The sequence below is a fragment of the Anas acuta genome, chromosome 1 (genome assembly GCF_963932015.1).
Source record: "Anas acuta chromosome 1, bAnaAcu1.1, whole genome shotgun sequence".
Classification (NCBI taxonomy): Eukaryota; Metazoa; Chordata; class Aves; order Anseriformes; family Anatidae; genus Anas; species Anas acuta.
Window position 1 is genome coordinate 123,801,052 of NC_088979.1, and position 22,571 is coordinate 123,823,622.

Below are 22,571 nucleotides of genomic sequence, written 5' to 3' on the forward strand. Positions count from 1 at the left end.
TAGTAGACATATAAAACTAAAACTGCAGCATGGTAGTGCTTACACTGTCCTGTTCTTCTGATGCTACCTCTCTGACACAAGGAACATGGGGTTTCTGAGCACCACAAAAAATGGAAAGAATTTTAAAAGGTATCAATTATCATCTAGACAGTTGAGCCAGAAAAGGTACTATTATGTCTAGATTGGCTAAATTCTGAGTGAGAACATGAGAATGGTGAAAAAAAACAACAACACAAAACAAACAACAACAACAACAACAAAACAAACAAACAAACAAACAAAAAACAGAGGGTGTAAATACTGTTGGGAGAGAGAGAGAGACAGAGAGAGAGAGGAACAACAAAAAACAATCCAGGGAGAAAGCACAACACAGGTATTCATTTTCAGGGAGGAAGGTTTTACATAAAAACAACAGGTTTCTCTTCCCGAAAAAGATGGAGAAGTTTCATTGCCTACATAATTGAGGAAAAGATACGCAGAATCTCAGAGGAAAAATATGTACAACACCACAGTCTCAAAAATTTTCTGTGAGCTATTCTGATGCTCAGCACCCACTTAAAACTGCACTCCCCTCTCAGTCCAAAGCCTAAGTTATTTCTCATGCCATTCAGACTCAACAATATGTTCTCCACAGCATACTCCAATCCTAGAATTCCATATCTTCCTTCTTGGAGATTTCCAGAACTTGCTTGGACAACCTGCAACCTTGTAGTGAGCCCTGCAGTGAGCAGGGTATTGTCCTAGAGACCTCCAGAAGTCCCTTCCCACCCACCATCTTTCTGCAGGTCTGTGTCTGAGAAGTTGGGTAGAGGTCTCAGTGGTAGAAGGTTCAGTAAGATCTGTGTTTGGGGAAGGGAAACTGAAATTAGCAACCCACTAAGGACCGCCTCCAGAGATCCTTTCCCACCTACATCTTTATGTGAGTCTGTTACTCTGTAATACTGCATTGCCAAAATAATCATTACACATCCCTCTTACCACACCCATCTGTGTATTGCTGAGGGCACTCTCTGCCATTAACACCCTTTCTACAGGCACAAATAATGTATCTTCTAAATACTTCACTGTTTTGAACTGCTTGAGGAAAGGCTCTTATTTCTCATGCAGAAAGAAAACAAAACCCTACAATGTACAAGAATGTAATTTTTCATCACTGTGTATTATATCATCTAATATATATCTACTGTTATCTTATTTGCCCCAAACTGTGTATATATTATAATTACCAATTATTATTTTATGTTATCTACTATATTATTTTTAACTATCTATTATCAGAAGATCCCAGGCTGAAGACCAAGTTTCCACTGTTCTTTGCCCTGAGAAAGCCCAATCAAATCACAAATCCTGTCTGAAACAGCTTCCATCCTATGTATAAAACAGAAGGCAACAGCTGGCACCAGAAATTGACACAACAGAACCAGAATCTCTCTCTACCATTTTTCACATCATAGTGAGGAAAAAAGTCTTAGTGGGTATTCTACATGGAAATGGATGGAAGCATGCACAGCTTGTTGCTTGTCATGTTAATAACGTGTGCATGTTTTTACAAGATGTGTACAATAGTATGAATGTTTATACTTTAGTTGCATGTGCATTAATAGCTAGCAAAATACACATATGCACAGGAAGTCTTGTTTTACAGCAATATACCTGCATACAAAGTTTCATACATAAACCTACATGTGTAAATATGTGTTTGTTTATATAACAGGATTTTTAGGGCATATTTTCAGTAAAATGGTGAATATCTGTCTTCCTGAAGACAGATATGGGAATGTAACTGATTCCTGCATACAAGTTTCATACTTAAATCTATATGCGTAAATACGTGATTGTTTATATAACAGTATTTTAGAGCATATTTCAGTAAAACTATAAATATGGCGTTCTGTTTTCAAGATTGAAAATTCTGTTCACAAATGCATAATTGTTGGGGATGTTACTTCCTGAAGACATGTATGGGAATGCATTTTATGGTCTGATTGTTTGTGCTGGAGATTGTCTACATGCTTGATTGGCATCTCTCTGGAGATGAATACAAAGAAACCCTAGTGCCAGGCAGCAAGAGCATGGAGGTAGGTTTTACTGCCTCCCTATGTCATCTGTGCCAGCTTGTAAGACTGGTGTTAGTCATATGGGAATAGTGTGTGGGGTGGATACATATAAATTGGTATATTTTTGTGTATGCCAACTGAGGAATGAGATACATCTATGGGTCCTGAGGGAACTGGCAGATGTTGTTGCTAAGACACTGTCCATTGTAAGAATTAAAGTTGTGTTTTTGCAGCGGAAAATTCCACTAACATTGCATATTCAAAAGTGACTGTGCAGGCATAACAGTGGGGGGTATGTTAAGCAGATAAGGGGACAGTGGAAGGTTCCACTGTCTCAAAATAAGGAGGATGGCTAAGAAAATCAAGACAAGCAGTTGCGGAATCAGCAAAATCAAGAAGCTACAAAATCACAGGCCCCTCCAGTCTCCCCCCTCCCTTTACCTCCCCCAAAGAAAGGAGAAATTAAAGGTTGGTCAAATAAAATTGTACATACAGGGCATAGTAACAAGCATCAGGTAGTTTGTGAACCTGTAGTACTCAGCCAATGAGGAAACAGGGGAGGAATCAAGCTTCAGGTAATAGGGGACCTAGGGCTATGATATGCTTCTGCTGTGTGCTCCTGCTTCCAGGATGCCCACCATTGCAATCATGAATAAAAACGCTACTTCACTGAGCCTGGATTATTGGCTGCAGATTGTTTCTCACACTATCATATTTGTGAAGTCACAGCAGTCTGGTGAAGTTCCCACTCACTGGAAGAGGGGAAACATAACCCCCATTTTTAAAAAGGGAAAAAAAGAAGACACGGGGAACTACAGGCCAGACAGTCTCACACCTGTGCCTGGCAAGATCATGGAGCAGATCCTCATGGAAGCTATGCTAAGGCACATGGAAAATAAGGAGGTGACTGGTGACAGCCAACATAGCTTCACTAAGGGCAGATCGTGCCTGACAAATCTGGTGGCCCTCTATGACAGGGTTACAGCATTGGTAACGCATTGGTGCGTAGAGGAAGAGCAAATGACATCATTTACCTGGACTTGTGCAAAGCATTTGACACTGTCCCCCATGATATCCTTGTCTCTAAATTGGAGAGACATGATTTGATGAATAGACCACTTGGTGGGTAAGGAGTTGGCTGGATGGTTACATTCAGAGTTGTTTGTGGTCAATGGCTCAATGTCCAGGTGGAGATCAGTAACTAGTGGTGCTCCTTAGGGGTCAGTATTGGGTCTAGCACTATTTAACATCTTTGTTGGTGACATGGACAGTTAGATTGAGTGCACCCTCAGCAAGTCTGACAATGACACCAAGCTGTGTGATGCAGACGACATGCTGGAGGGAATGGATACCATCCAGAGGGACCTGAACAGGCCTGTGCGAACCTCTTGAAGTTCAACAAGGCCAAGTGCAAGGTCCTACATCTCGGTCAGGGCAAACCCAAGCACAAATACAGGCTGGGTGGGAAATTGATTGAGAGCAGACCTGAGGAGAAGAACGGGGTGTGTAGGGAGGTGGATGTTGGTTGATGAGAATCTTGATATATGCTGGTGATGTGCACTTGCAGCCTAGAAAGCCAGCTGTATCCTGGGCTGCATCAAAAGAAGTGCAGTCAACACGTTGAGAGAGGTGATTCTCCCCCTCTACTTTGCTCTCATGAGACCCCATCTGGAGTACTGCATTCAGCTCTGAGGCCTCCAGCACAAGAAGAACATGGGTCTATTAGAACGAGTCCAGAGGAGGGCCACAAAGATGATCAAGGAGCTGGAGAGCCTATCCTATGGAGACAGGCTGAGAGAGTTGGGGTTGTTCAGCCTGGAGAAGGCTCCAGGGAGACTTTATAGGGGCTTTCCTATACCTAAAAGGGGCCTATAAGAAAGCTGCGGAGGGACTCTAATCAGGCAGTGTTGTGATAGGATGAGGGGTAATGGCTTTAAACTAAAAAGGGGTACATTTATACTAGATATAAGGAAGAAGGTCTTTACTATGAGGGTGGTGAGCCACTGGAACAGGCTGCCCAGTTCCGTGCCCCATCTGTGCATGCCCTGTGCATGCCCCATCTGTGGAGGCTTTCACAGCCAGGTTGGATGGAGCTTTGAGCAACCTGGCCTAGTGGAAGGGAGCTGGAACTACATGATCTTTAAGGTCCCTTCTAATTCAAACCGTTCTATGATTCTGATTCTGGAATGGTTCCTGTAACAAAATGGGCATATTTCTTAGACTCAGTGTCCTGGCATAATCCACTCACCAGTGGGAGCTCAGCTCTAGCAGGGCGCATGCACCTCTCTATCACATCACGTCCCCATTCTCACCCTGCTAGGGTGATTACTGCAGCCAAACCATTGCTTTGTGTTAATGTAAATAAAGCATGAACTACTCAAGTCAGGCCTCCGTCCAGACACCTACCAGTTTGGGGTGTTGCATCTGAATCAGACAAGGAATGGTTTTGGAACAGTTTGGTAAAGGAAACATTTGCAAACTTTCAGATGTTTTAGACAGTTTCAGAAGAGAAATTCTTGGGTATGGCCATGGGACTGATTTCCATCTTTTGCAACATGGCATATGCAATCCTCGTCAGGATGCTAATCTATTGGAAGAGATTTTCTTGGTGACAAATGTGTCTTTTGTCCTATCACTGGCTCACAAAATTATTAGGGATATTAATCATATTAGTGATATTAATCATTTATCTCTACCATCCCTCAGTCACTGACCTAATTATTTGTGTAGGGGTATTTGAGAAACTTCCACTCATATTTTCCCTGTATGAATTCACACATTCTCTCTCCCTCTCGTCACTGGACCAAATCCTACATTGCTCCAAGACCTTTTATGTCAGCTTAGTCTGAGTAGACTGGTAGGAAATAAGACACCAGGACTCTGCTGTAAAACCTCCTCTTTGCAGAAGGCTGTCCCAAATGGAGAGGTAAAGGAGATACAGAGGGCAATGAAACAAGAAGTCTTAACCAGAGTACATCTATGTAATAGACATTTTTCTGAGCCACTATCTGTATGAACCAGAGTGAGAGTCAGATCAAGCTTAAAGGTTAGAAAATCCCTCACAGCTCCTAGAGGAGCTACTGAAACTACCATTATACATGCATGGGTCTGCAAGCTTGATTTACTCTCTGTTCAGAACAGAGCGCTGCATGACTGTCCATACAGCTGTGCAAATGGATACCCATCTATATACATCACCGTTCTCTTTATTTTTATTTCTTCTCCTGCTCTACTTAATATCACTATGCAGCTGAAGACAGATGCAGTTTCTCTTTGCATTTACATGTACATTACTGATCTGGCTGATTTTCCCCATCCCAGCTTGCCCATTCTAACTTTGGGGTCATAGCAGATGGAAATAATCTGTGACTTGAAATGCTGATTTCATTCAAAATTCTAAGCAAGACCTTGAAAATCAATGCCTTATCTGGGAGTCAACAAGAAAAAGGGAGAGTTGGTAGGATTGGGAATAGAGAGCGACATGATCTCTACAGCACCATTCTAGGAGCCCCAGGAGCCTATGTGATCCCAGTGAGACCTGAGCTGCCACAAATATCCCAGATGTCCAGCCCTACCTGTGGGTGGCTGAGGGAGTTCTCCAGGTAGTGCAGGTCGTCCCCTGTCCCCCCGGCCTCGCGTCCTGCCTCCAAGGGTATCCCGTAATGGGTGCATTTCTCAAAGCAGACATAGTCGTATTGCGGTGTGCCCCCCCACAAAGCTGACTTCGATCTGGATTCCTGCGTCATACTGTCTGAGCTCTCCATGTCTCTACTCTTTCTCATGCTCAGCTGCCTCTCTGGTCCTTACCTAGAACCACCTCATGGTCTAGCCAGAGAATAGCCTCTGTACTTTCTTCTGTTCCTTTCTTCTTTTCTTAATCTCATCAGACCACTCTGACTTGTTCTGTTCCTGCACTCCCTTTTTCTCTGGCCCTCCTTCTCTTCCTCCTCCTCCTCCTCCTCCTTGAATCTCTCTCACTTTCTCCTCCTCCTGACCAAAGGCAGTGATTGCAGGGTTTAACTATATTTATAGCAACCTTCCTCTGTCACATGATTCCCCAGTGCCAGGTCTGATCTCAGCAAAAGGCACTAACTCTACCAGGATTGAATATCAGGTGTGGGTAAGAGGGGAACTCCTGAAGGAGAAGGAAGGGGAAGGGGGAGGGGAAGAGGAGAAAAGAAGGTTGTAAGAAAGAGATAGAAATACAGACGCAGAAATAGACGGGAGGAAGTCGGAATGATTATCCAGAGGATCTCTTCCTTCATATCTGCCCATCCTGAGCAAGCCATATTTATAATGAAAACAATATTCAATGGGCTTCTCTTTCTCTCTCAGGGTAATAGTTGTCCAAAAGACTAAGGAACAGTCATAAAGATGACAATGCTATTAACTATGATGAGATAAAAAAAGATGGGTGTACAGTCTGTGTTGCAAGACACTTTTGCTAAGTCAATAGTCCCCAAGAGAACCTGCAAGCCCTAAGGGACAATTCCAGAATCCATTTAAACTACAGAACATTAGAGATTAATCTCAGGTTGATATGCTCCTGAGCCTTTAAGATTTCCTTCTTGAGGAGCGCCCAGCCTTCCTGGACTCCTCTGCCCTTCAGGACTGCCTCTCAAGAGACTTTGCCAACCAGTGTCCTGAACAGCTCAAATTCTGCCCTCCAGAAGTCCAGGATAGCAGTTTTACTGATCCCCCTCCTGAGTTCACCAAGAATAGAGAACTCTACCTTGCCATGGTCACTCTGACCAAGAAGACCTCCTGACCACCACATCTCCCACCAGTTCTTCTCTGTTTGTGAACAGCAGGTCTAGTGGGGCACCTCCCCTGGTAGGCTCACTATCCAGCTATGGCAGGAAGCTATCTTCCACGCTCTCCAGGAACCTCCTAGACTACTTCCTCTGAGCTGTACTGTATTTCCAGCAGATATCTGGGAAGTTGAAGTCCCCTACAAGAACAAGTGCTGATGGGGCTGGTCACTACACTTCTCTGGCTGAGCCCTGCACCTGATCACCACAGTTTGTCCTATCATCTTATTTTTCTCATTTAGTCTTATTTTAACTGTGTATTTTATTTTACATTATGTATTAACAGTCTCCTGTGTGTGTGTGCACTGCAAGGCAGGCCTAAGTTCTGGGCAGGACTGCTGGATGGACAGATGGGCTATTCCAGGTAGTCAGAGGATCTGTGAATGTGTGTGTTCTTGTGAACCTGGAGAGTGCTCTGTGTGTGTGTCTTAACTAATGAACTTGTATCTCTATCAGTCAGAGAGGTGGAAAGGGTCTTGGCTGTTTGTATCTGTTTTACTTGAGTCCTGTGCATAAGTGCTGTTGAAGGAAGCCCTTGACCAGGGCAGTATTTATGACTGATTGTGTCAGTGTCCTGTCTCTGGGATGCATGCTCAGCTTTGCTACCAGCTGAACCTGAAAGACAAAAGTGGCAGCCGCATCCCCACGGTCCCTGGGCACCTGTCTGAGCCACAGTGTCTGGACAGGAATGGTCCTGGGCCAAAGCAGCTATTGGAGGCAACCACTCTCTTGTCACTCTTTACCTCTCATAACACAGGGTAGCTACTCTCAACTTGTTCTGAAATCTTCTGTTTCGGACTCAGAGAAGAACTTGTAGGTCCAATGGCTTGTTTACTTTATCCAAATGGCACAGTTGATCTAATGTAACATACTGCTCCAGCTCTACCCATTGTCTTGCCCATGTTTTCAGATTACTGGAGTCCCAAAAGAACAGAGTACCGAGCATACCACCAACAAATCTGCCTTTGCACTGCTGCTGCCTAGTAACTGCTGCCAAATCTCGCAAAACATCACCTGTAATTTCCTGCCACACTTGCTCTTTATACATTTTCTTTATTGCTCATAAATCTTAGTTTCCACTGCCAAGGCCTAGCACTACCTTTCTAGCAGGACACAGCAATGTTGTACTACTATTGTTCAGGAGGTTACCAACAGATTCAGGAGACTTATCACAGAAATGTCAGAAGATGTTAAAGAAAAAAAAAAAAAAGAAAAAAGAAAGAGGAAGATATAATAAGCACCTTGTACTAGTCGCAAATACAGCTAACCTGTATATGTAGCTTCTCTCAATTCCCTACGTGCATCTAAGCATGCTGAAAGTACTAACAAAGGCTTCAAAGGCCTTAGTAGGACAGTTTCTAGATTGCCCCATAGCATGCAAGGGGACACATTTTCAGCCTGCTCAAATACTAGTTTCTTCTTCATGTATAACAGGCCCTACAGGTACTCCAAAGTGTATTTCTGTGGTAATTCCTTCAAGCATGACACTTGCCTGATGGACAAAACTACAGCTACAGTCCAAAGGATGGTCTAGGTGAAGAAAAAGAAAAGAATATGTTAGAAGAACTCTCACCCCTGACAGGTTTCTCCTCCAGTCAGCCATCTATCTCCCTCTTCCCAGTTTTCTCTCAGGTCTCCTCGTCTTTCTCTGCCTTTATTCCTTTCTTCTGCATGCTTTTCATGATGTAGAAATTTAGTCCCCAGCCTTTATAGCTAATGCTCTGACATTATGGGGGAAGGGATGATTGAAGACCCACACTTCTCTAATGGTCCTGTCTCAGGGAGATTTATCACCTGAAATCCCAGTGCTATTAATCAACAGTGACAAGGTTAACATTTTCCCCTGTGCCCTGCCCACAGAGATATTATAATAACTTCTAAGATTTCTCCTTACACTAGAACTTTTTTTGTTTCTCTAGTAGATCTACCCAGATCACAGCCTCACTGTATATGAACCTCATGGCCCACCAACAGACTGCACCTTCCTCTGGAATGAAAGATCACACCTCTTGTTTGGTTACCATCAATACTATGTATACAGAAATTATAGGAGATGGTGATGTAGAACACTCTAGCACCCCAGACTGAGAGAAGATGACTTTGCAGAAGCAGAGTTATTGTTCCTCAGAACTGTCCATGCAGAATAGAAAAGCAGTCATTTATGAATAAAAGAAAAATAATATTCTGTGCTTCAGTCAACTTAGTCCATGAGGTCCATACAGCTGTGAAGCAGACAATATAAAAGATAGGTTATAAGACAAAATAAACTGTAAAGGTGAAAGGAAAAAAAAGTAGTTTTAAAAGAGGAAGAAGAGGAATGTGACAAAAGGAGGACTACTTAACAGTAACAAAATCTACAAGAGATAAACCTGGAGGCAATAGGAGACAAAGAAAGCGTGGAAAGACATGAAGGATGAGATGAGGGATAGGAAGTTAGCCACAGCAAATGTACATTGCCTCAAACAGTAGCAACAGATGAAGAAAAAAAAAAAAAAGAGTGAGAAGGTAGGAAAAAGACTACAGTGGACTTAAGACTTGTATGTGAGAGCAAGGTGTTTAAATGGGACATATTATTAGAGAAGACACTTGTGGAGGCTTTAAAATACTATAGATTGCAGTTGAAACTCTGGGAGAGAAAGAATGCTTTGAGTTAGGAAGAGAGACGGAGATGGAGAAAAGACTCTTTTATAGTGAAAGAAATAAATATACCATGGACCATGGCTTGAACAGCAGAAAAAGTGAGACATTTAAGCTGTGCAACAACACATTGTAAACAAGACTGAATATGGAGAGATGATGACAGGGAACTCTCAAAGATAATTGGAAAGACATGTTCAGTTTATAGTGAAAAGTAAAAAGAAGTTGTCCAGAAAGTTTATGGACTTTTATCACTGAGAGGTGAGAAGCTAATATGAAGACCTTTAAGAGGACATGGACTGACTAATACCAGACTGAACAGAACAGAATTGACAGAAAAAGGGCAGATCTTGAGAATTATCATGTGATAACTTAAATAGGGGAATGATGGAGTTACCAGAAAAGAGGCAGAATTTAAAAAAGATCTCATGATTGTAACCAGGTAAAACATTTAAAGGAAAACAGAGGCATGAAGGTCCCACTAAAGTAAATGTTGAAATAGATGAACCTGGAAGGAAACTTGAACAGATCATGATATGCCATGACTTGGCAAAAATGAAGTGAGATGGGTAGATAACTTGTTAATTTGGGATTGTCTTACCTTACATTGCAGTATGGTCACAGTTTGGACCTGAGTGTGAAAAGAACAAGCAAAGAGAAATTTAACAAACCCAGAAGCAAGAGTGAGACACAGAAAACCAGAAGAAAGAGAAGACAGCAAAATTAGGTTTCATAAACTGACCCCAACTCACCCAGAACTTAAAGACAGATCTGTGTAGATGTCCTGGTGAGCTCTCCAGTTAGGCTCAGCAGGGTTCAAAATTCAAAAAACACACTAGTCTTTACTAGAATAAAAACAAGATTATTTGATTTTTTTTTTTTTTTTTTTTTTTTAATAGAGAAATCTCCAAGCATATATGTCATGCAGTACAGCAATACAGTTATAGCTTATACAAAACACTTCCCCACCCACTATGACTTTGCAGGGTACATTCTTGCTTCCGGGTCCAGCTTGGTTGCAATTAACATGGTGACTTTCTGAGCTGCTAAAATTTTGTGCTCCCACTCTGTTGCCTAGGAGATTGTTTTCACACTTGGAAGACTGGGCTCCTTTCTAAGCCTCTTCCCCTACAGCTGCTCCTCTTAAATTGCAACCCTCAGTTCTGTCTGAGACTCTTTACCCTACAGCACCATATAGCTTCTATTAAATCAAAATGGCTCTCCAAAACAAGAGGTGCTTTGCTGATGGGGGAAGATCTGATTGCCTTGCCTTAGAATAAACTGAGAACAAGTATGCATAGCATGTATGCAAATATCAAAGAGGTATATCAAAAATAAGAGATGAAAATTAAAAATAGACTACATGGTGGTGAGAAGCACAAAACTTTTTACAGCTGTATTATGCATTTGACAGTGGCTAGTCAGTAAGAATGCTCAATGCACGGTTTGAAGTGGGTTCAGTGGATCTCTGATTATTTTCTAGAATAATGCTGCATTAACAAACATGATCCGAAGTATCAGCTTGAAGGCATTTTTATGGGAAGAGACTAAGGAATGTCTAGGAAATGCAGGTTCATCTCCAGTGATCAAAACTCATTAGGAATGCTTCCAAGCCTATGAATTTATTGTTCTAGGATGGAGAGTCTACAAACTCTGGGCAATCGCTCTTTACATCTCTATCTAGATGACAAGCTCTGATTCCAAATAGTGAATATTCCCTAATAAGCCACCTGCATCATGTCCTGTATTTTATTGCCAGAAAAAAAAGCATCCTTCAGAGGTGAGAGGCAGGCCATGCTCCCATAGATAATTTATGCCTTTCTTCCCCTCTTCCCTGCAGATTGCTTGTTGCACAAGTAAAATTAATAGACACACATTTAATCTGTCAGTCATGCAGTTATACTGGTTGAAAGCAGCATGACTGACCTCATAAGAGTGGGAAGAAAATGCAGTGATGAGCTGTATAGCAATGGGCTGGCACAGGCTGTGCTAGGACTCTTGATTCTGTATAGGACTTGGCTAGTTGCAAGAGAAGACTTCTGCCTCCTCCATCAACCACAAACAACTAGGAAAAAGTGTGATCATAGCTGAAAGGTTTAGGAGGAAGACAGACTTATAAAATAAAATTATTTGGACTTTGTGAAAAGGTCCAAATAAAAATAAATACATGTTAAATATAAAATTTAAAAAAAATAAAAAAATACATGTTAGGAGAACATTGAGATGTGTTTGGGCAGGAAGAAGAGGCCTTAAGTATGGACAGACATCTCTGGGAGGCCATGGCTAGGATTAGAGGTATACAAGAAAAGCAAAAATAGATTTAATTTTCCTGATTCTTGTTCAAATTTGAAATGCTTGAAAAGACATTGACATGAGCTCCAAGAATCTGTTAACGTCTCTGAGAATGTGATCACACTACTGGCATAGGGGACCTAAAGAACAGGCTGGTTGAAAAGGACAGTTTGACTTTGTTAGATACTGGAACTAATGATCAAGAAGCCTATGCAAGAAAAAAAAAAATAATAAAAAAAATTTCAGGCAGGCCAGCTCTTTGAACTTTGATGCATGGCCACAGGAATGCTAGGAAAGAAAGAGGCAGGAATGCATCTAGAAATAAGGAAAGGGGCTGTCTAAAGCAAGTATGAACCTTTTCTTTGTAATACTAGTGTCTTGCCTACATTTCAGAATTTTCCCACTTTTATTGTATTACTAGTGCAAGTGATATAAATTATTCATGAATTCCATGGATGTCAAGTACTATTTGCTTTGACTGTACTAGTGTGTCCTGTCCTGTCTCAGCTGAGATAAATGATGTCAATATAGAAGTCATAGCTAAGATAAATGATGTCAATATAGAACTCATAGCACAGACATATTATGACTACCATTTAACATTTTTAAATACCATTTACTATAAAAGCTAGTCTTTTAAATCTTGTACAATTTTGACTATGCTTCCCGTTTCTCTTGTCCTTCTTCCGTCCAAATGCAGCTACCCATAAAAGCACACATAAGCTTCCTGCACACAAGTAGTCTTGTAGCCTCAAAGCAACAAGTCTTCACTGTTTCCCATACAATCCTTGATAATAATATGAGATAAGGATGAAGATAAACAGAAGGAAGAGAGTAGTTCTTTTGATAGCCAAAAAAAAATAATCCATCACAAACAAGGACAAAGCAATTCCATCGTGGAAATAACCTTTCTTGTTATCACTGGCTGTTGTTACAGGGATGACAGTGAGAGCCAGCATGACAGTCACTGGACTCCCTCCCTCTTTTATCAGCCCTGTACTTTGATTTTTAAGAAAGTGTTGATGAAAGGGAAGAACTGCATTTAGCAAGTGCACCCAGGTTGAAGTGCTGAGTCACTCTTTGTCATGAAGGCTGCAGAAATTTCTGTGGAACTCATTAAAACAAAGCTGCTGTATGCTTACCAGTAAGAATCAATTTTGACTGCCACAAGTGGGAAGAAACAATATGAAGGGTGCAGAGATCAGAAAGTGTTGTTGCTACTCACAAAGAACCCAGAAGACATGATGAACGTATGTTGTCCTTTGTGGCAGGACCACTTGGACACTTAGGTTTCATACTGAATTTTGCCACAGTGATCATTACAGTCCTATCTCCTCTCTTGACCTATAGTCTTGAGTTTTGGGGAACATGATCATTCTACTAAATCAGCTACTGCACATTCAGATCTGGTTGGAAGTGCGCTAAAGCCTTTAGCGCCTGTGTTCTGATCCCAGGTCTGCAATGTTATTTTTATGAAGAGGCCTTCGACAGAAGTATCAATACTAAGGAATGTCTGGCCCTGGCTGTGAATTTTACTTCTGTCCTACACCAAAGAGTTGCATTGGAAATGCGAGGCTGATATCATGATGAAGGCAGGAGGTCAGCCCTCCCTAATAGATACCTGGTACCATCTCCAACCATTCAACAGTATTTCTTTCACCTGACATCCAGAGGAAGGAGATCAGGTTGAGCCATTCCTGACTAGATAGCGTCTGTATCCTACACTGCAACTTCTCATGGACAGCCTCTGACACTGGACTGTTGTCCTTCCCATACAACCATCTACTCTCTGTGAGGGCTGTTGTCACTTCTTGTTGCCCTGTTGCCCATTCTAACATGGAAACTGTAGTTCCTGTGGGAAGACTAAAGAGAAACTTTACTCTCAAAAGTAAACAGTCAGCTGTTGTACTGTTATGGAATCGGCTGTGTCAATCCCATAGTCCTCAAGATTCAATACAAAAATGTCATCAGTTAATGATTGCCTATTCTCTTTAGATAATACCCATTACTACAGACCCAAACACACTGATCTGGGAAATTGAGAAGGAGATAGAAGACTACACTCACAGAAAGGGGTTATGTCAGAAATAAAAACAACTAAAGGTTGTGAAAGAGTCAAAAATCATTGGGAAATGATTTGGAAATGGTGTGCCAGAGTATCTAAGCGTGTTTTGTTACCACATTATACTAAATTGTACTACATACTTGCTATGATGATGCCATGTTTTGTAAGGTATCAGAAATTAGATGGTTGAATAGAATATAAAACCAACAAGGCTGGAAGAAATAGCACATCTAGAAATAATAAGCAGGTTATATTTATTGAATATCTTGCTGCCAACTGAGGAAATATGAATTACTTCCTTTTCTTTCCCAGGACTAGCTCTTTGGAGTGAGCGAGGTCAATCCAGTACCTGCCCCACCCCTGGCATTCTGTTCCTTAAGATATTGCTGGTAAAAGACTAGAGCAGGGTTCACAGATGTTGACCCAAGGGGGTACACTGGGCAGTTCTTGTTACCGCCTCACAAATTTAAACTGTTGTGATTGATTGGCTCTTCAAGCGTGGTGTTTCTTTGACACAGTTATGCCTGCGGGTAGCTTTATAGCCTTTGTAGTATTGGAACAGTTTCCCACAGTGATAAAGCAGTTTGTAAAGAGTGAGGGTGACACGGAGTGGTTCAAGGCTAGTGATGGAGAGTGAAAGATGCCTAATTCTTGCAGATATTTTGACTCTTCCTGTGGGCCTGTTAAAGGGCTACCAGTTGGGCTTGAATAACCCACACTACCTGAGCCCTAAGCAGTAAAAATGCTGCCTGTCACACTGTGCATTTGCTTAATCAAAAGTCAGTAATGTGTAGGATCTTGGACCTAATCTCCCTTACTCTTTCTCCCTTTCTCCTTTCCTGTTTGGAAAGGTCTTCCCTTTCCAGACAGTCTGAAGTCAGGTCATTTATCGTTCTGTATAAGGGCAGTATATATAAAGTATATATATAAGCTGTATGTATAACATAAGGTGTAAGTCGAAAGGAAAAAGGAACTCTTTAAGGGTCACAGGGGTAAGAGTAATCCAGACAACTTTTGAAAGATAGAGAAGAGAGAGAACACACAGTAGTTCAAGATTTTTCAGAGTTGACCTGAGCCTTCACAGCTGACTCACAACTGTGATTGGCATAAAAGGGCAGTCACATTCTCTTCCTTGCACCAGCTCTGATACGTGTGGCCTTAGCATTCTGGGAGGTAAACTGATAGAAAAACATTCATGCCTTTATGTGGTTAACTTCTCAAGTGTCGTGCTTAGAATGTGTTCACAACAGGTCAGGGAAGCAGCATTAAGAAGTTCCTACATGTGCTAGTCAATAGATCACCTCAGCTATAATATACCCTGAAATGAAGAATTAAAACACATGCTTAGGCAAGAGAAAAACTTCACCTTTAATTAACCCTTGCATTCTATTCCCAACAGAAAGATTTTCATGTAACTATGGACTAAACCTCTTTTGCTACACTGGCTGTTTCTTTAGTCACTAGTATGTAGCAGAGCTGAGATCTATTTAATATTGCATTTGACTTTGCCATTCATGCAAAGCTTAGGTGAATCTGCAGTTCTTTTACTCTATTGGCCTGGGGCATTTATGTATTTCCAATTAATAGAAATGAGCTTCCCAACATGCTTTATTTCTGTATGGAATCAGAACTAAAAGCAGAGTACACAAAGTGTACTGTCCTCTACTACTGATTATAAACTTGATGGCAGCAAATTCAGTTTCCCAATAAGTCATTTAGAATTAGAATAGTTCAGTTGGAAGGGATCTGAAAAGAGTTGAACTGCATGACCACCTAAGGGCTAACCAAAAGTTAAAGCATATTATTAAGGGCATTATCCAAAAGCCTCTTCAGGCATGGGGGCATCAACCACCTCACTGGGAAACCTGTTCCAGTCTTTGACCACCCTGACTGTAAAACTTTTTTACCTAATATCTAGTCTGAACCTTCCCTGGTGCACATTGCCGTTCCTTCATGTTCTATCATTGTTATCAGGGAGGAGAGTCAGCACCTCCCTTTCCATTTCCCCTGCTCAGGAAGTTGCAGAGAGCAATGAGGTCACCACTTAGACTCTGTTTTTCCAGATTAGTCAACATAAGTGTCCGTAGCCTAGGACATGCCTTCCAGACCTTTCCAACCAAAGACTGTAAGTCTTTGGTGCCTTCTTCTGCATGCATTCAAGTATTTTACTATCCTTTTTATATTGTGCAGCCCAGAACCGCACACAATATTCAAGGAGAGGCCACACCAATGTTAAATACAGTGGGAGAATCACCTCTTTTGACCAGCTGGCTATGCTGCATTTAAGGCAATGCAAAACGCTCGCTTGGCTGCCTGGGCACACTGGTGCCTCATGTTAAGCCTACTGTCAGCTATCAGCCCCTTTCTGCTGAGCCAGCCACTTGTCTCCCAGCCTGTGCCTGGGTTTGGTATTACTATGTCCCAGGTGCAGAACCCATCACTTTCCTTTGCTGAACTTCAAGCTGCTGATGATTGCCCAGTTCTCCAATTTATCTAGATTGGAGGCCTCTTTAAGGCCTCTTTCAAGCCCTCCATAAGGCCTCTTGTTTCTCCACAGAGTCAACAGCATCTCCCAATTTAATACCATCAGTGAACTTGCTAAGGATGCGTTCAGCTTGCCAGGTGATCAGCTCCAAGGCAGTCCTGTCCCTACAGCACAGTGGGGGATTGCAGTGGGCAGGTGCTTTTCTGACATTGAGGCCACTTGAGGCAGCCAAGGGAGCCTCCAGGACCCAGCAGCCCTTGTGAGGGCAGCTGACGAGGCACTGGTGGAGCCAGAAGCCTCCCTCCTTGTGCAAAGGCAGCCCCTGGGGAGCATGGGTGGCCAGGGCAGGCAAACAGGGCATGGTGTGGCAGTTTGTGCAAAGAGGGTGCCACACCCCAAAAAGTGATGGACCTACTGCCTTGTCAGGCAGAGGGAGGGGACTTGAGAGGTGCAGAAGAATGGAAACAGGTCCCTGCTTGGTGTTACAGGTGACCCCCTCATTACATGCCTTGCCTTTCCAGCTGCCCTTACACAATAGGTTTGAGGCCCTGGAGCTCAAGGGACAGGGTGGTGAGGATGCAGGGGAAAGTCCACCCAGGATGTTGTCTAGGGCAAGGAAGTCAACTCCACTCCTCAAGACTTCTTCCACCAAGGAAGACAGAAGGGTAATGGTCATAGGTGACTCCCTTCTGAGGGGCACAGAGCACCCCATATGTCAGCCAGACCCTACCCATAGGGAAGTCTGCTGCTTCTGTGGGGCCTGGGTCAGGGACATTACTGGGAAACTTCTTGACCTTGTTCACCCCTCTGATTATTACCCCTTAGTGATAATTCAGGCTGGAGTACTGAGCCTCCTGACCTGGAAGTCTGGGATGGGGAGCAGAAGATACCCCCACAGTTCATCTGGAAACAGTTAGAGACCTGCTGCTCCACCTGGACTGTCACAAGTCCATGGGGCCCGATGGGATCCACCTGGGGGTGTTGAGGGAGCTGGCGGATGTTATTGCCAAGCCGCTTTCCATCACCTATCAGCGGTCATGGTCATCAGCAGGGGAGGTCCTAGATGACTGGGGACTTGCTAATATGAAGTCCATGTATAAGAAGGGTTGTAAGGAGGACCCAGGAAACTACAGGCCTGGCAGCCTAACCTCGGTGCCAGGAAAGGTAATGGAACAGGTCATCTTGAATGCAGTCATGCAACGTATGTGGGACAAGCAGGGGATCAGGCCCAATGAGCATGGGTTCATGAAAAGAAAGTCCTGCCTGGCCAACCTTATCTCCTATGACTGGGTAATCTGCCTGGTGGATGAGGGAAAGGCTCTTGCTGTAGTCTACCAAGGCCTTTGATGTGGTCTCCCACAATATTCTCCTGGAGAAGCTGGCAGCCCATGGTTTAGACAGGTACACTCTTTGCTGAGTTAAAAACTGGCTGGACAGCTGGGCCCAGAGAGTAGTGGTGAGTGGAGTGAAATGCAGCTGGCGACCAGTCATGAGTGGTGTTCCTCAGGGGTCAGTGTTGGGGCTCATCCTCTTTAATATCTTTAATGATGAGTTGGATGAGGGAATTGAGTGCACCCTCAGTAATTTTGCAGATGACAGCAAACTGGGGGGAAGGATTGATCTGCTGGAGGGTAGGAAGGCCCTGCAGAGGGATCTGGACAGGATGGGTCAATGGGCAGAGGCCAATGGGATGGGATTCAGCATGGCTAAGTGCTGGGTCCTGCACTTTGGCCACAACAACCCTATACAGTGTTACGGGCTTGGGGCTTTGTGGCTGGAAAGCTATGCAGAGGAAAAAGATCTGGGGGTGCTGGTTGATGCTTGCCTGAGCATACATGTAAGTAGGCAGTGTGCCCAGATGGCCAAGAAGGCCAATGGCATCCTGGCTTGTATAAGAAGCAGTGTGGCCAGCAGGGCTAGGGAAGTGATTGTCCCCCTGTGGTCCCTCTGGTGAAGCCGCACCTTGAGTACTGTCTTCAGCTTTGGGCACCTCAGTACAAGAAGGACATCGGGACCCTGGAGCATGTCCAGAGAAACTGGTGAAGAGCCTGGAACACAGGTCTTCTGAGGAGCGCCTGAGGAAACTGGGGTTGTTTAGTCTGGAGAAGAGGAGGCTCAGGTGAGACCTTATTGCTCCCTATAGCTACCTGAAAAGCAGTTGTGGGGGGCTGGGTGTCAGCCTCACCAAAAAAGGCTAGTAGGCTGTGGGTGGTCAAGAGGAGGGGAGGGGACATAGCCAGCACAGCTGACCTAAACTGAACAAAAGGATATTCCATACCCTATGATGTCATGCTCACCAATAACAGCTGGGGGAAAATAAGGAGGGAGGGGCACACACTTGTTATGAAACTGTTTGTCTTCCCATGAAACTGCTAAACATATTGAGGCCCTGCTTCCCAAGAAGTTGGTGAACATCATTTGCTGATGGGAAGTAGAGAATATTTTTCTTTCTCCTTTTGCTTCCATGTGGCCTTTGCTTGTTTTTCTTTTCCTTAATTAAACCTCTCCTTATCTCAAACCTGCAAGTTTTTCTTTCTTTCTTTTTTTCACGTTTTCCCCTCCCCCTCTCCCCCCACTCCCAGTCCTACTGAGGATGGGAGGACGGGGAGTGAGAGAGCAGCTGTGTGGTACTTAGCTGCCTACCAGTTTTAAACCACAGCAAGAACAAGAAATAAATTGTCGGTCAGACAAAATGCATCTTGTTATATTGAAGTCACAGCTTCTTGGAATTTAGATGCAAACAGTTTTAATTTGCTGTTCTGTAACAGAAGTAAATAGTTTTTTTGTGAGTCCTTTAAAAATAAGGGTAGATAAGACAGTCTGCTACAGATGAGGAATGCAAAAAAAAATTTGTGTCATATTTAGAAGACAGTAATGTTGCTGACCATTAGGTAATTTGCACTACTGATCCTCTGAGCACTTTAATTAATCACAAAATATTTGAGCTTGGAGGGGTCATCTGGTGTCTTCTCCAACACAAGGATGATGCCTGGTTAGGTGATCAGGCCCAATCAGCATGGGTTTATGAAAGGCAGGTCCTGCTTTATAAGCCTGATCTTCTATGGCAAAGTGATGTGCTTAGTGGATGAGGGAAAGGCTGTGGATGTGATCTAAATGACTTCAGTAAGGCAACCCCAAGCAGAGCTACAGGCTGGGAGATGAGTGGTTGGAGAGCTGCCAGGCAGAGAAGGACCTGGGAGTATTGATTGATAGTTGGCTGAATATGAGCCAGCAGTGTGCTCAGGTGGCCAAGAAGGCCAACGGCATCCTGGCTTGTATCAGAAACAGTGTGACCAGCAGGGCTAGGGAGGTGATCGTCCCCCTGTACTCGGCTCTGGTGAGGCTGCACCTCGAGTACTGTGTTCAGTTTTGGGCCCCTCGCTACAAGAAGGGCATGGAGTTGCTCGAAAGAGTCCAGAGAAGGGCGACAAAGCTGGTGAGGGGCCTGGAGAACAAGTCCTAGAAGGAGCGGCTGAGGGAGCTGTTTTTTTTCAGCCTGGAGAAAAGGAGACTCTCTATATCTCTCTCTATAGGTACATTAAAGGAGGCTGTAGTGAGGTGGGGGTTGGTCTTTTCTTCCATGTGCCCAGTGATAGGATAAGAGGAAATGGGCTAAAGTTGCACCAGGGGAGGTTTAGGTTGGATATTAGGAAGAACTTCTTTACTGAAAGGGTTGTTAGGCATTCCAATGGGCTGCCCAGGGAAGTGGTTGAGTCACCATCCCTGAAGGTCTTTAAAAGGCGTTTAGATGTAGAGCTTATTGATATGGTTTAGTGGAGGACTTGTTAGTGTTAGGTCAGGGGTTGGACTAAGTCATCTTGGAGGTCTCTTCCAACCTAAGTGATTCTGTGATTCTGTGACAATGCTCAAGCACTGTCAGCTGGAACTAGTTGCCCTTGTCTACGTTCAGACAGCTTTTGAATATCTCCAAGGATATAGATTCCACAAGCACCCTGGGCTACTTGTTCCAGTGCTCAGTCACCCTCACAGTAAAGAAATTCCTTTCTTATATTGAAACAGAATTTCCCATGTTTCAGTTTGCTTCCATTCCCTCTTGTCATGTCACTGGCCACCACTGAGGAGAGTCTGCCTTGGTCTGTTTCAGCCTCCCATCAGACAATAAGAGTTCTCTAGGCTAAACAATGCCAGCTCTCATCATTTCCTTATATGAGAAATGCTCCAGTATGTTCATTATCTTTGTGGTCTTTTGTTGGACTCACTCCAGTAAGTCTATAATTTTTTGTACTGGAGAGGACACAGTACTCCAGGTGTGGCCTCATCAGTGCTGAACAGAGGGGAAGGAGCACCTCCCTTGATTTGGTGGCATCCTTCCTCCTTAAGTAGCCCAGGTTACCATCAGCTTTTTTGCAGCAAGGGAATATCGATGGCTCATGTTCAACTGGGTGACCAATGGGACCCTTACATCATTTTCTGCTGGGCTGCTTTCCAGATGACCAGTCTCCAGCATGTAGTAATGCATTGGGTCATTCCTACCAAGGTGCAGGAGTCTACATTTCCTTTTTTCAAACATCATGAGGTTCTTCTCTGCCCATTCCTCAAGCCTATTGGGGTCTGAATGGCTGTTCAACCGTCTGATGTATCAACTACTTTCTGCAAATTTATTGAGGATTTACTCAGCCCCATCATCTAGATCATTAATGATGAGGCTGGCATAACTTCAGTCTGAACTTGAGGGTCCACAAAGTCATTGTCTTAAACACTGGTAATGTTTTTACACATAAGGTAATATTCTTAAACACCATGCTTCCTTGCATCATCAAATTAGAAAAAAACACACTATCTATAATTTATTGTAGTTTTCAGAGCTGCAGGTGATCACTTTCTTTGAAAATATCTAGGTGCCACACACACTTGCATTAACCCTGTGCAATAAATACAGTGAAGTTGCTGTGTATTCTTAACCACTTTTAGAATCTACTCTCATGCTCATGACTGATAGTCAAACATGCCTGAACCTTTTATAAATAAAAATATTCTATAAATATACATAGTCTCTTGAAGTGAATGACTGTCAATCTCAACAGTCATTTGGTTCCTTTAAGGTCACATAAGAATCGGTTACTTCACCAGGCAGCAGAAATCTGTTGTACAGATGAGTAGTTTAGTTGTAACAATGCAAGCAAATCCATTAGTCGAGTTATATCCTTAGTTGTGTCCACAGACTATGTGTTGCTATAACAACTTGTCGAGGATCTCTTTGCTACTCATATGTAAAATGTGGAGATTTGTATCACTTGCATCATCAGCAAATCCAAAAGCATAATATGCCATCAAGTGCAGAGAACCAGCAATGAAGTTTGGTTCCCCAGGTCACTTAAGAGTAAATAACTTAGTGATTAGTGGGTTACTCAGTGGTAAATTAAAACAGTATGAGTAAGCAGACTCAGATAACTTAGTCTCCAACATTAATAGTCTGTGCCTGTCCCCCCTCTGCATTAACAAGACAAGAGAAGAGAGTTATCATTGCATCATGGAGGTATCTGGGAACTGTTCTATCAATACTAACAGCAGCAACTTGAGTAGCAATTTCTTGCTGCTTCACTAAATGAAGTATTAACACAATAACTTATTTTTATTCAGTTTTTACCTCCAGAACACCCAAGTTGTTTGCTGATTTATATAGATTCACAACAGTAGCCAAGCTTACCTGGAAAATTTTGTATTTACTGTGCATTTCTATATTGGGGAATTACTTCTCATGTACTGTACCTCTTATGCCATCTGCTGTACAGCTTGGGTAGTAGTATCTGTATTCCAATTTCACCACTTACTATTGTTGATGGTTTTACTAGAAACTGGTCTAACTTTTTGAAATACCGGGAATGCTAATAAAAGTGGCCTTTCACTCGGCCCCATAAACTTGTCTGAAATACTTTAATCTGCTGTACTGCTAAATTTTTATGCAAGTCTCAGCTGTCAAAACAATGATGCATTTTCTTTGACCATGTAAAAGAGCTTATAGCATGTAGCTACCATATAGAGATGTCAAACAAATGTGGGATGCCCTCTTATGTCATTTACACACAAACAGGTTATTTTACTTCTGGTAACAAAAGATCAATGTAAAGGATTAGATTGATCAGCATCCTGCCAGCCTGTGCCATTTATTTTCTTGGGCTGGAGGTCTGTACAGTTCTTGGATAAGCTTAACTTTCATAGCATTATAAGCAAAGAACATGTAGCCTGTGAAAAGAAAATTAAAA

The 22,571-nt window shown here is 42.9% G+C and overlaps 1 protein-coding gene across 4 annotated transcripts in view; it reads right to left on the reverse strand.

Annotated features, from left to right (window-relative positions):
* CLCN1 (chloride voltage-gated channel 1) overlaps positions 1 to 22,571 on the reverse strand; it is a 66,451-nt gene that overhangs the window by 38,794 nt on the left and 5,086 nt on the right. The window contains exon 1 of one of the 4 annotated variants that reach the window (XR_011101834.1): positions 5,633 to 6,063. The exons of 1 other annotated variant lie outside the window; for it this stretch is intronic. Coding sequence is in view for 1 of the 3 variants with exons in the window: in XM_068700037.1 (XP_068556138.1) it covers positions 5,633 to 5,839 (207 nt within the window). In the remaining 2 variants the exon portion in view is untranslated. Of the gene's footprint in view, positions 1 to 5,632; positions 6,064 to 22,571 lie in introns of those variants that run through there. 2 more of the 4 variants (XM_068700048.1, XM_068700037.1) reach the window with 2 other exon arrangements.